The sequence below is a fragment of the Styela clava genome, chromosome 14 (genome assembly GCF_964204865.1).
Source record: "Styela clava chromosome 14, kaStyClav1.hap1.2, whole genome shotgun sequence".
NCBI lineage: Eukaryota > Metazoa > Chordata > Ascidiacea > Stolidobranchia > Styelidae > Styela > Styela clava.
Window position 1 is genome coordinate 6,611,885 of NC_135263.1, and position 15,336 is coordinate 6,627,220.

Consider the following 15,336-nt stretch of genomic DNA (forward strand, 5'->3'; position numbering starts at 1 on the left):
TTCGGTACGTTGGTTTTGAACCTTTTCTCAGGGTTTGTTTGGGATGTGATATGGGATATGATTTACATATTTATCCCGGGAGAGAGGAAAGCCGATAAGACGGCTTATCCATATGGCGAACCACGGCCTCTCGTCCGGTTACCATTCCAAGTCGGGTATGGGATTAGTTTTACTGTATTGTTTGTTTTCGGAAGCATGGATTTGGTGGTGGAGGAAGCCATAACCGACCAGCGGTTACGTGAACCACCCAACGACGGCGAGGAGTCCAGCAATCCTCTCGCACATAACCATCCCTGCATGGGATTCGAACCTGCGAACCCACGCAGAGTTTGCTCTCCTGATTTCATAAACATTTTTTATTTATTAGTTTTTTTTTCAATCATTTTATTGCCTGTCATGCTGATTATGAAGTCGAAATAAACTTATCATTTGAAAATTAAAGGCGGGGGTTTGTTAGTCGACTGCCCGCTGTATTTAGACACGAAATGTACATGTGGATCGATTTTGGATACGACGTGGACCTATGCATCGTTTTATTATTATTTTGGAAAACTTTACCTACAGGTAACAGGTACGGTATTTAATGCGACGAATCCAAAAAGGTTCGGCTCGGCCGAATCACGAGTATTTGCGCTGGACTCGTGTCCGAGTCCAATACTTTTACATAGCTCCGAAATAAATACCTAAAGTGATGCTGTTGTTCGCGTATATTGGCCGTAAATTAAATATTTCCGTAAGATAAGACTATGTACCGGTAATTCAAAACGTTCCACAAAACACTATTGCTTTCGGGAGAATCATTTTTTTTAGTTGGCGTTGATAATGATATATAAGAATATGTGATTGTTGATTGCTAAGGCGTATTTTTCTTTCTCTCTATGAAACAGACATGAAACGAATTTTACCGTCGTTATGGGCGCTCAAAAAGAGAGAGGGGTTAAAAGCTAATTTAGGGACTCTCTTTTTCCAGCGCAATCACTTTTAATAATATAAATCATGACGCATTGAAAAGCAAAATAAAATTTATAAATATTAATTTACAACGAATTACGAGTAAGAATTTACCTACTACTCTCGCTAACAGACGGAAACGACAAATGTGACAAATCTTGTGATATGTTTTTTGTTTTCTTTCTGCGCCTATCTTTTTTTTTTAATTTCTAATTTTGCATAAAGCCGGTGAACTCCGCTTTTTAAATTTAGATACGTCGAAACAGATTAAGTAAATAATGTATTCTATGGAAATTTCCCGAGATTTTAGGGGAAAATATTATTTTGACCACATAGAAATGCCAATATTGCCGATTTATTTAACTATTTAGTATTAGTGTTCTAACCGAAAGATTCAACACTGAGTATTCAGGCGATGACCAATTAGCGGGGCTTTTAATTATTAATATAATATGAAAATAACACGGAAACGATATAAAATTAAAATCATAAAAGAGTCAACTATCTGCTTCACAAATATTCCATCCCGGGAACAATAATAATAATAATGCTCGATTAAAATTGAAACAGTAATTTACAAATTGTGATATGGAGGATCAAATCCTACACAGAAGATAAAAAAATAAAATTAATTTGTGTCGTGGACTCGTGAATTCAGTCCTTGATAACGCTGTAACATCTTCACCGATTTAAACTCACAATTCTGTCCGAAAGATAAAAACCAAACTACGATGTCCGCATAACATAAAAGTGCTTTAATATAAGTTACCAGCATTAACTGGTATGCCGCCGACAAAACGATCACGATGACAAAAAATAATCAGCGACTATGACAAAATTATGAAATAAAAAAACGCCGTGTTGTTATGTTAACGAGTTTTCAGTCTTCTAATAAATTTCGAAAATAGCTTTGACAATATTTCACAATCCGGTATTCGTTAAATATTAAAAACATTCGAATATTTCGATTGGAAAAAATCGATTTTGCACACCACAAATCATGGCACATGTAAATAAATACTCATTGAATGGCAATAAAAATCGACTTGATTTAACATCAAATAATAGTTTCGCATTTCATACATTTGATCGGCGCTACATGCAAGCGTGTATTTGTACGTATATATCAACGATTATAACGCCACTTCTGCCTAAAATTGATTTTCACGATTTTTATTGTTTTATTTCTAAATGTGGGTACCCACTGACTACGGAATAATGGTCGATAATTAGACGATGTTCGAAATACGACTTGCAAAATATCCCCAACACCGTTAGGCAAATGGAGGTGACTGGCGAGCTACCCGTAACCGTGGAATTTCGTTGTGAACGACGCATACTTTTTAGTTTATTAAACGCCTTACGTCGTCGTGAATTGCACTTTTGACGCTCTTTTAATTTCACCGTAAGCAAACCCCTGCATTATTAAAAAAAAATCCTGTCTGCGTCCCTAGTTAGATAGTTGGATAAAAGAGAGGAATAGCGAGAGAAAATCGGCTGGATACTCCCGTGGCAAAATAGAACGAAAAAGTTGAATTTCTCGTGTAATGCGCACCAGTCTGCGATTGACTATCGCGTGACGTATGGTGTCCCGGGCTCGGGTAAAATCATCAAAGACTCGGGCCGAATCCGAGTATCAAATTAAGAGAGATTCGGCCACGAATCCGAATCTTGTCGCATCCCTAGGCCTGCCGTTACTACGGTACCTATTGTTCACCACTGTGAAGATAGTAGCACGGTTACCTTTGTATGCGACCAGGTGAAAAGGTCAAAAATGGAGGCAGAATTATAGGGGGAGCCAAATTTGACACAGTAAACAAACATGAAAATAAAAAACACGACGATGAAAATATATTCGTTGATTACACTGGCCGACAATTTTTTTTCCATGGTGCCTAAGATGTTTTAAACGTTTTCTAGCAAATTTGAGGACGCTGATTCCAGAAATGCAGTTACTTTTTCTCTATCAGGTCTAGTTTTTCTTTTATGGTATATCCCTCTCTTATATCAGCAGGATGCCGATAGCTACAATAAAGATAGGCAAATTGAAGAAACAACATTTTTCTGTAATTTTATTGAACCTATTCATGGAATCTCACCGAAATATTCACAATTAAAGCTGGAAGTTGTAATAAACGCTAACCAATAGATGTCATCGGCCATAAATTGACGTTTTACTGATTTTCTAGAATAGAAGGCCCCGGCATCATCGCGCTTGATAGACCAACGTAGTAGTCTGCAAGCATGGTGGAATCCCAACGACCTTGATAGCGAACTTCCATGTCGCTGATATCTTGATGGAAGCGCTCCCCTTGCTCATCGCTCATATCGCCTAAATTTTCTGGAAAACGGGCAAGATGACTGTGCAAAAAATGTAACTTGATGCTCATATTTGCACCCAGTTGACGGAGACTTGTAAGTAGTGTTTCAACAAGTTCTTTGTAGTTGGGCGCCTTTGTTTTTCCCAAAAAGAATTTTACTACATTTGCAAACGCCGTCGAAGCACTCAATTCTCTTGAATTCATAAAATTACAGACCATTTGGAATACCAAAGCGGAGTGGCTTTCTATCCTTTTTTGTCCACTGTCGAGGATGTTCAACAACTTGCTTACCTACAATATGGGGTGCCCATATCTTATCTTGATCACACAGAATTACTTTGAAGTAAGCATACTACGCAAATTTACTGATCCCTTTCCTGTTGAACTGCATGTATATTCTCCGCAAATATAGCAAAATACATTTGGATTGTTTTAACAATGTCGACTAAGAGAAGATGTAGCCATGCTTAATTTTTGCTCCAAAAATCTGCAACTCAGACAAAACAACGCAGCTTATTCATTTCCTGTCTGACTTAACAAAATAAGCCGCAATCGGCAGGCTTATTTACTACTGAGTGTCCGCTTCTTATAAACTACATACCTCTTTATATAGCAAATTTGACTTTTAATTTAAGGTGTGTGATGTCATACTTCAAGAGGTCCCTAATCATTTGGCATGCATCACAATAAAAACCTACACTTGTAATTATAACGCTAAAATGCATATAGAAATACCCCTAATTTTAGGGTAAAAAAGGTATAAAATAGCAAATATTTCAACAATTCGGCCTGATAAAAGTGTGATTTTTGAACTCAGCACCCCAAAATTAATCTAAATCAACTTAGAAACCTTGGGCACCAAAAAATGTGTTGGCCAGTGTCATGCAATTCGAAATATTAAAAACATGCGAGGAATAAAAAAACATGTAGATTAATTACCCATAACAATATTACATGAGTTTTTGAAAGCATAAACATGGAATTTTATTATTGATAATCATTTCAATATATTCGCTTCTGATGGGAACAAAATTTTGCATTATATGTATTCCGTTACTGAAGATGCCATATTTCGTTAAAATCGCGTGAATTTTAACAACTTTCAAGCTGCAGTAGTATGTCCATTTGATTAAGAAGGGCGAGATTTTATTATTGATAAATGTTTTAGTATAAACACTTTTAATCCCACAAGTTGAGCTGTTGGGAACAAAATTTTAAATTTGTGTGTAAACAGTAATCCGTTACTGAAAATGCCCTATTTCGTCAAAATCGACATAAGCGAAAAAACGTGAAATTTAACAACTTTCAAACTTCAAAAACATGTCTATTTGATGAAAAGGGGCATTTATTATTGATAAATGATTATTTTAGTATATACATTCTTCATCCCACAAGTTGAGTTGTTGCGAACAAAATTTTGCATTCCCATGTAATCCGTTACTGAAAATGCCCTATTTCGCCAAAATCGACATAGGCGAAAAAACGTAAAATTTCACAACTTTCAAGCTGCAGTAGTATGTCTATCCATTTAAGAGGGGCGAGATTTTATTATTGATAATTATTTTAGTATATACACTCTTAATCTCCCCGATTTGAGTTGTTGGGAACAAAATTTTGCATTATATGTATTCCGTTACTGAAGATGCTATATTTCGTTAAAATCGCGTGAATTTTAACAACTTTCAAGCTGCAGTAGTATGTCCATTTGATTAAGAAGGGCGAGATTTTATTATTGATAAATGTTTTAGTATAAACACTTTTAATCCCACAAGTTGAGTTGTTGGGAACAAAATTTTAAATTTGTGTGTAAACAGTAATCCGTTACTGAAAATGCCCTAATTTCGTCAAACTCGACATAGGCGAAAAACGTTAAATTTCACAACTTTCTAGCTGCAGTATAGTATGTTTAGCCCATTGGTTCCCAACCGCCGGTCCGCGAAGCTTTTTTTGCCGGTCCGCGAGAAAATTTCGGTGTTTTGTTGTTTTAATGCCGTCTAAATCGCTTTACCGAGGACGAGGTCGCGTTGGTTTATTACGCAATTTCTCTTCCGCCGTCATATTGCAACATCTTGGCGCCGAGTAATCATACTTTTCGCTTTTTCGGCTCCGATTCATCTCGAATGCGCTCCAATCTCTTTACCGAAGACGAGGTCGATTTATTACGCAATTTCTCTTCCGCCGTCACATTGCGACGTCTTTCGCGACATCTTGGCGCCAAGTAATCACACTTTTTGCTTTTGCGGCTCCGATTCATCGTGAATGCGCTCCATCAAATCTCGCAAGATTCAGAAACCTGAAAATTGGCACGCGTGCTTTTTCTGTTCTGCATGCTTTTCCTGATTAATATGACCATCCAAATAAAACGTTATGCATATTTCTTCGTTCGAACCAAAAAACAGTCAAGAAAAGTATAATACTTCAGTAAAATATGGAAGGTGGTCACGAGGAGCGCAAAAAAGCATGGGCCGCTGAGATCTTTTCCAGTATCTCGAGCAGACAAAGTAGGATTTTGAGCCTGATGCATAATTACCGACGACTTTGTCATTGTAATGTATATTCATTCCGTTTGAAGCATCGATCGACTGCAGAGGGATTAATATGATAAACCCAATGAAAAAGCTTGATTCAAATTGTGATTCTGCTTTACAGTCCAGATTTAAAAAAGAATCACTGTTACAAATTTGGATATCTCTTGATAACGAATACCCATCGCTAAGTAATCGAGCAATCGAACTGTTCTCCGTATTTTCAACGAGTTACTTATATTTTTATTCCTTATATATAAAATATTTTCATCACTAGCTTTAATAAGAGCGAAGCAAGAAAATTGGCTGCACGTCGCTGCAGGGCTACGTGTTGCAGAAACTTCCTTGATGCATCGTTTGCAATCCTATATTGGAAACTAAACAGCAGCAAAATTCTTACTAGAGTTAATTGCGTTTGTACATGATTTGACATGTACATGTTTTTTATATGAGATGTTTTAGGTGTGCCTTTCTTACGCATAATGGGTGCCCAGCACTGCATTTCATTACGCAAATATTTTTGGCGGCACATTATTTGATAGTTTTTCTTCATGTGAGCTGTTTTTAAGTGTGCCTTTTTTTTGTCTAACTCTAGATGATATTGAGGGCCCGACATTGCATTGTATCACGCAAATATATGTTATTCTTTTATGTTCCGGTCATTTCAATTTTTTGCCGGTCCGCGAGTACATTTAATTCAATTTTACCGGTCCGCCAGGGTAGGAAGGTTAGGAACCACTGGACTCTAGCCGATTAAAGGGGCGAGATTTTATTATCTAAGAATAAAATAGTATATATATGTGGAATATCATACAAGTTGAGTTGTTGGGAACAAAATTTTGAATTCATGTGTAATCCGTTAGTAAAAATGCCCTCTTTGGTCAAAATTGACATGAGCTTAAAAACGTTAAATTCCACAACTTTCCAGCGACAATAGTATGTCTATACGATTGAGAGGCGCGAGATTTAATTATTGATAATTTTTTTAGTATATACGCTCTTCATCCCGCGAGTTGAGTTGTTGTGAACAAAATTTTCATTCCTATATAATCCGTTACTGAAAATGCTCTATTTCGCCAAACTCGACATCTAGGCGAAAAAACAGGGAATTTCACAAATTTCAAGCAAGCTGCAGTAGTATGTCTATTCGATTAAGAGGGGCGAGATTTCAATATTGATAAATATTTTAGTATATACACTCTTCATCCCACAAGTTGAGTTGTTGGGAACAGAATTTTAAATTTATGTGAAATCCGTTACTGAAAATGCCCTATTTCGTGAAAATCGACATAGGCGGATAAACGTGAAATTCAACAACTTTCAAACTTCAAAAACATGTCTATTTGATTGAAAGGGGCAAAATTTTATTATTGATAAATGATTATTTTAGTATATGGGCTATTCCAAGTGACACTACACAACTATTCCAGAAATGTTGCAAGTTGTTGGATGCAATATATTTTCACATTTTCAGCTACATGTTTTGTTTCATTGTCCAATCAGTTGCTTTATTGAATATGTAAAAATTTGCACAAAAGTTACACCCAAGACTTACTTAGTAGATGAAAAAAAATAGTAAAATATAGCGTGACACTACAGGACGGCAAATCCACCATGTACTAACAGTACGTTGTGTTGTGCTGTAAATTTTTGCGATGGTACAGTAGGAGCCCATAATATTTTCTGGTGCAGTAGCTGAACTACTCCTCTATGTGTTGCTCAAGTTACTTAATGTAACACTGTAAATCCATGCCAATAATGTGCATATTGTATGTGACACTACAGGACGTGACACTACAGGACATTTTACCACTTCGAAATAGCGGCCTCTATCATCTCTTAAAATTCTGGTAATAAATCGTTAAATGGGTGAAGAAATGTCTTACAGCACTGCAAACATTTAAACTTTATTATCTTAAATCCAGTGCGTCAATTCCATATGAAATAACTGTCCCACACAATCAAACACTTTGTGCCAGGAATCATCACAAAATATGTCAATTATACCAAAATTTCTACATTTCAGGCCATTTTTTATAAACCATCAAAAACCTGGGTGAAATTTTAAATTGTTCGATGAAATGAATGCAGTCCAATAAAATTCCAATGTCTTTTGATAACAGAAATAAAAAAAATTACTTTCACTACACTTTTTGAAAAATTGATGGAATTCAACTTTTGCTTGGAATGGCCCATATACACTCTTCAACCCACAAGTTGAGTTGTTGCGAACAAAAGTTTGCATTCCTATGTAATCCGTTATTGAAAATGCCCTGTTTTGCCAAACTCGACATAGGCGAAAAAAACGTGAAATTTCACAACTTTCAAGCTGCAGTATTATGTCTATCCGATTAAGAGGGTCGAGATTTTAATATTGAAGAATATAATAGTATATATATAGAACATCATTCAAGTTGTGTTGTTGGGAACAAAATTTTGAATTCATGTGTAATCCGTTAGTGAAAATGCCCCATTTGGTCAAAATTGACATGGGCTAAAAAACGTGAAATTCCACAACTTTCAAGCGACAATAGTATGTCTATTCGTTTAAGAGGGGCGATATTCTATTATTGATATTTATTTTAGTGTATACACCCAAAACTTGAGTTGTTGGGAACAAAATTTTGCATCATGTACCGAGAAAACACGGTATTGTGGCACATTTAATGCGCGGTAATTTCAGGTAATAACCTATAACAATTGCTATTATTTGACTAAAATGCAAAATTCATATAGTGTTTATCAGTTAAAACTTCCTTGCCCTATCTGTCGAATTAGATGTTAGAACATTGGGTGTCGCTGCTCGATAACCAGTTTTGATTTCCCGCGGCCTCCCAGTAATGTATATATCATTTTCCTTATATTTTTTGCATGTTTTTTTGTTCTTTGCTGGTTGGAAAAAATGTCAACCACCACTGATACGAACCACGCTATACCATCAGCAATGACTTGCGACTTATAGGCCGATATGACAGGTCAAGGTGATATATGGCAGATATGATGGGCACGGGGTTAATCTTGAACTCTTCACTCTCGGTCATCATCTCATGCGACGTCGAACGAACGTTGATCATCACCTCTGTCACGGAGTATTGGGACTTTATAAGCATAACCTTCGCAACATCACGAGAATATCTGATAGCTTTTATTACTTATCGATCTCGATCGGTAAGTATGTTGATAGGTATGTGTCTGGCCATATGTCATTAGTCTGACCAGGGGCGGAGTGGGCCCCTTGGGTGCCCTAAGCACTGAAGACTTTGGTGCCCCCTCATGTGTAATTTGATTATAAAAACAATAAACCACATAAGTGTATTATCCATTAAAAATACTCACAACCAACAGTAAATAAAACAACTTTTACGAATATTTTTAGGTTTTTAACTGTTATAATTAGCCGATATATATATCGGCCGTTTACTGCCGATATGATATAACGGCAAACACGCAATATCGGGCCGATATACCGGTTGAGCTCTAATCCTAAGGGAGTGTGACAATAAAGATTCATGCCTCCAGTCTCAACGTGAATCGAAATTCCAAAGGATACGAGTCACAACTGTAGATTGAAATTTTACCGATACCTAGTAGTCTACCTCAAGTGGTTCAAGTTTGCTAGGTTGAAGGACCGTAAAAACTTTTGAGGAGGTCTCGCGGGCCGCAAGTCGGAGAAAACTCAAAAGTGATCGAAATATCGCGAGTTTACGTACTTTAAATTTAATAAACAACGAGAGTTTACCGTTCTAATCAGACTATTATTATGTTGCATGGGTGGCGTTCTTTTAAAAAGATATATAAAGCCTTCAGTTATTTTAAAGGTAATTCCCGAGAATTACGGTTGTATTTTGCGCATCTCGCGTGACAGATATTACTTGAAATCAAACCAGACACTGTGTGATGGGCAAGGAAATACGTTTCCGCCGCGTTTTCCTTGTGTCACCTTTCTTGCGACACTCATTTTATTACGAATTGTTATAATGAGTAATTTAAAAACTTTCAGCGTGAGCAAGCTTAGTGACCAAATACCAACGTCAAATACCAAACAAGTCCGTCTAAGTTGGTATTACGGGACCTAGCTAAAAAAAAACTGGATTGCGCGGCGTTAAGTCGGCTCTGCGTTTCGTCACTACTGTCACATGGCCGACGCTTGTAAACAGAGGATTTTTTTTTAAATAAAGGCACAAAGCGTTTGAAAAAGGGTTTGAATCTCGGGATCCCAACCCCAGTTGGAATAGCTAATAAAAAAACTCAAGAACGTTCCTCCATTAGATACAAATATACGCTAAAATTGTTCCGAGAGCCGCACGGAATGTATCAGCACGACAGAGTTTGGAACACCCTGGTCTACCTTATCAAAAAACTCCAGACTTCGCTGAACACTAGATTGTTGAAATGCAATCGTGGAACCGCCACATAGTGTAAATAGTTCATTGGTACAATTGTTAAAGAGAAAAGGAATTTTTTCAAAACAAAAATGCAGCAACAAGGTGAATACTAGAAAGAAAAAACAACAATTTAAGAAAATGACTCATAGGCCCATTTCGTTTCCAATAAATAAGTTTTGAGTGTTTATTTTTAATAAAGAAGGTTAATATGATACTTGAAGACGAAAAATAAGCGAAAATTTTGAAGTTTGAGTCGTCTGGTAGAATCGTAATATTTTAATAAACACCGATAAACTATATAAAATTCTGCTCTAAAATTTCTGTGGTGCCCCTCTTTGCTTGGTGCCCTAAGCACGTGCTTATCGTCACTTTTGGGACCCGGAAATGATAAGTCGATTTGCCAGACTCGTTTTATTGAGAATATTCAAAACGGTTGACTAAAATATAAATGAAATAAACAGCACCAAATAAGTCAAAGACAAATGATACAGAATATAAAACTAATACTTACACAAAACAACTCCATATAACAGCATAGTCCCAAAATGACAGATATAACCAAGATAAAACAATAACTATAAATGCAATACAATACGAGCTGTAGACATGCAAATATAATGTTATATCGAACGATTCCAAATCCAGTAGAAAAGGACGTTATAAACGGAGACTACTAAATGAATTCAAACCATAAACTGCTACCACCGGAAATGCAAACCTAAACATCTTGCTGAGCTTAGATGGACGATAATAAAATGAATACGTAAAACAATAACACGTGAAAGTGAAGAATGCGACACGTCGAATGCAAGAAAAAATAACACAGTAATGATGACGACGACGAGTTAGCGATAATCATCACGATGACGATATACAATTGAACGAGCCCGAACTAAACTAAAACTTAGACTACGCGGACTGCCGACAAAGCCACCCCCATGACTATCCCACAGGAAGTCATCCATAAAGGAGGCAGAATTTTGGTGCGGGCCAGCCAAACTTGAGTAGTTTCAACTGTGACAGTTCGGACGAGTGCGTAAGATCTTGGATAACGCGACCAACATTTCCAACATTTTCTAGGAACAATACAAACTAGTGCCAGGTGTCCTCTTTCCATATTCGATTCCTTTTCCATAACTCAACATAGTGTCATCAAAGTTTGCCCCAGTACTCGTTTACCGCCTTTTCCAAAACTGATTGCAAATAGCTTCGGTTTACCTCGTTCATGCAAACGCAAAAACTCTGGTCCATCTAGCCGTCTGTTAGAATTCTCTAATGACTGCGGAACGACCATACTAGTGTAGTAATCAGTGAGATTCTGCGCGAAAGCAGCGTACGTGGAACGACTCTGACAATTATTCTTGAAAGGCTCCGATATCATTCGACAGAATATTATCGAATTCGTACAAGGAATATTCACATTTAACATCTTTGAATTGACGAGAGATCGAAAAATTCTTCAAACTTATTAACTTTGACCAGGATTTCAATCTGCTTTTGTTGAATTCTTCATCCAACGCACCAGATATTGAACTCAAAACACTAAGGGCCTTTATCATTGTGGTTAAGTCTGTGAATTCCTGGTGTTCAAGTGTGTAGAAATTCATTTTGTTTTCCCTGTTCAATTCCGTGGCATTCTTTAAAGGTAGTCTGTCGAGATCTAGGTCAGTACAAGTGGCGACACGCTGACCGTACATCTTGCGTAATTCCGATTTAGAATTCGAAACACATTCGGTAAGCTTGAACCCTTCATCGTGTAACATTTCAACCAGCTCCTTCGATGTTAATACCACTGAATCGACTTTCCATTTCGAAGTAAGTAAATCAACATAAAAGTCTCTATCAACAGTTGATATTGGGCCACTAGGAAATTTATTACCGCTAACGTACGTAACTCTCTTCATACAACAAAAGTTTTCCACATAAAGCGACTCAATATCTCCGAAAATACGAATCAATAATTTATACACATCTGGCGGTTTCCTAGAGAAAAGGTCTCTAAACCAGAAAGAACGTGCAGAATCAATATCATCTTCCAAGAATCGAATCACATGAAACATGGCTATTATGTCGGCGTTTATTGCTGTGGGTCTTTCCAGAAAATTTATTTTATTTGACTTGTTATGGCTTTCAGCGCGATGAAGCCGGTGCCGAATTCGAGGTCCGCGGGCCGCCTCCTCGTCCGAGATTAGCTGGCGCACCCATTCTTTTCCAATATCCTTAGTCATCTCTTCACGGTATAAATTCCCCAATTTGAGTCGTTTGAATCTTGCACGAGATGCGTGTTCGTTTGGTGGCATTTCAAAATTTTCAATAATCCGCATAAACCCAAATTCGTCAGGACCGTCAAAGAACTTGATTTTACTGTTCGTCAGAATATCTTCTCGTCTATCTTTAAACGTCTTGCTACGGGACAAATTGTACGTCGTGCCTACGGATTCGCTGGACCAATCGCCTTCGATTCGTTCTGATAACATTTTATACCGGTCACGTAAATCACAATACATTAAATTTGAAATTGCCTCATCGTCAATACTTGTGCCTAAGGGTCCGATCAAAGTCCAACCGAGAGGAGTTTTAATTCCCACTGGTTCATGTTTTTGGCCCACCTTACGTTCAAGCTGGAAATGCGCCATGGGATTATCGGCCCCGATTAAAATCATAGCTTGATTCGCCTCAATATCGATCAACGGAATATCTTGCATGTGAGGCATATATTGGTCTCTTTTTAGCATTCTAGCCGGATGTGGTATGTGTGAATCGACTACAAACACGTTGTTTAACTCCAATATTTGACCACTTTCGTCATAAGCAGATTTCACCGACAATTTTACCACTTCCGCCTCTTGCGAAACGCCTTTGTTACACAAAGTGTCAATGGTAACACGGGTACGATTTCCATTTAGACCAAGTTTTCGTTTCAATTCAGGATGTATAATTGAGATTTGACTGGCAGAGTCTAGCACAGCGATAGCGTATTCAGAGGAGGCCAACGGGCCTTTTACTACAACTGGCAAAAGCTGGAACTGAACACCAGCATTAACGCCTGAAACATGTGCATTGGCAACGCTGTTTGTACGAGTAGAGACATTGGGCTGACTGTTATCATTCGATTTGCTCGTAAAGATCCTCAGGCCATGGATCACCGAATGTTGCTTACCAGAACAAACGCGACACGTGTTATGAAATCTGCACGAAAAGGCTAAATGTCCAGGTTCGAGACAATTGAAACATAGGCGTGAATTTAGTAGAAATCTTCGTTTTACATCATTGGAACTGAACTGAAGCTGTCACAAAAATTTAGAGAATGTATACCATTGCAGAAGCAACAACGTTTTTGCGGTTGATCGAGCGAGTGATTTGAACGATCTGATTGAGGATAGTCAAATTTTCTCTGAGAGTGACGGGCCGCGATCGTCACGAATAATTCTAGTTGTGAAAACATTGCATGCAAATGGGTTTTCTAGTTCCTCGCACCTTTCCCACAACCACTGTTCGAAGTCAAGTAAACTCGGCATTTCGTCCGCTCGAATCATATCAGTCACAAACTTATTCCAACTCGAGGCCAGTTCTGCCGTAATTCGCATTGCTGTCTTTCTAACATTTTCAATATTATACTATACAAATCTGCAAGCAATCGCATTTTCTTCAAATTAATCACAATGTCACGAACTTCAGAGTGAAAATCGGATGTTTTTCGGGTATTGAATTATGTTACTCGTCTACCATCTACAACCTTTTCGATAAAGGCCCGAGCGATCGTCGGTTGGCCAAACTTATGTTTCAATTCACTCAACGCGACAATATAATTACTTCCCCCCGTGCCTAAGCCCTCGACATTACGTTTCGCCACCCCCGTCAAGGACGCGAATCAAAAAATAACTCAATAAAATTAGGCCATTCTAGGGGCGTTCCGCCAAAACTAGGAATCGTAATCGGTGATAAATGGTGCTGGGACAATATTCTAGAATTCAACTGTAATGACAACATAGTTTGTTCCTCTAGTGACATATTAAAACAATTACCAGAAAATTTACCAGACCTGCCATTAGATCTGCCATTCGTTTTTTTTCGTTTATGTCTCGACTTTTGATATCAAGGCGATGCTCCAGTGCTGATATTTTATTGCGAATAGAATCTTCTTCTGTGAGAAAGTCTCGTTTAGCCACGCGTACAAGAGAATCAGCTCTCTCTACCTCTCGTTCTTGCTCAAGTTGCAATCGCTTTAGTGATTCAACACTGCACTTGCGTGCATCTGATTCGACAGACCCGTGATCAGAAACGATCTCCTCGTCAAGATAAGAATTAAGTTTACTTTCAATTTGTTCGATTTTCGATGACATCCTTTGCATACCAGGTTCATATTTCTTCAGAACATTTGGATTACGAGTAGTCGGGATGAGTTTTTCCATCACTTGATTGATCATAAGCAATTCGTTTAACAGGAAGTTTAATTTTTAGATCAGTGATGATAGAATTCTGAGCATTTTCATTAATCGATTTATAAATGTTGTCGCACAAACCATTTAGTTCATTTTGTAGTCGGACTCTTTCGTGGCATAATACATTGCGTCCAGTAGTTTCAGAGTTACCGTCGTCTGTTTCCGCGAGAGGAACTGCGGTTGAAGAAGAAGCTTCTCGTCTATTCAAATCTTGTGTAATTGATTCATCTGCTTCGTTCATCGTCGTCACAAGGAGTTTGTTCAACTTTGTCACTTTTGGGACCCGGAAATGATAAGTTGATTTGCCAGACTCGTTTTATTGAGAATATTCAAAACGGTTGACTAAAATATAAATGAAATAATTACCACCAAATAAGTCAAAGACAAATGATACAGAATATAAAACTAATACTTACACAAAACAACTCCATATAACAGCATAGTCCCAAAATGACAGATATAACCAAGATAAAACAATAACTATAAATGCAATACAATACGAGCTGTAGACATGCAAATATAATGTTATATCGAACGATTCCAAATCCAGTACAAAAGGACGCTATAAACGGAGACTACTTAATGAATTCAAACAATAAACTGCTACCACCGGAAATGCAAACCTAAACATCTTGCTGAGCTTAGATGGACGATAATAAAATGAAAACGTAAAACAATAACACGTGAAAGAGAAGAATGCGACACGTCGAAT

General features: G+C 37.5%; 1 protein-coding gene across 1 annotated transcript; it reads right to left on the reverse strand.

Annotated features, from left to right (window-relative positions):
• Positions 1-11,537: 11,537 nt before the first annotated feature.
• Positions 11,538-13,769, reverse strand: LOC144432037 (uncharacterized). Its single transcript, XM_078120047.1, has 2 exons — positions 13,660-13,769; positions 11,538-13,251 (listed from the first exon to the last, which is right to left on the reverse strand). Exons 1-2 carry the CDS (start codon positions 13,767-13,769, stop codon positions 11,538-11,540), a joined length of 1,824 nt encoding a protein of 607 aa, XP_077976173.1.
• Between the last annotated feature and the right edge of the window lie 1,567 nt (positions 13,770-15,336).

What these genes read in the sequence shown, in the direction of transcription:
- LOC144432037 (XM_078120047.1), bottom strand. Translation starts at nt 13,769, where the DNA reads ATGCGAATTACGGCAGAACTGGCCTCGAGTTGGAATAAGTTTGTGACT. An exon ending in GAACAGTGGTTGTGGGAAAG is followed by an intron (nt 13,252 to 13,659) that starts GTGCGAGGAACT and finishes TCGTACAAACAG; the next exon opens with CGTTGCCAATGCACATGTTT.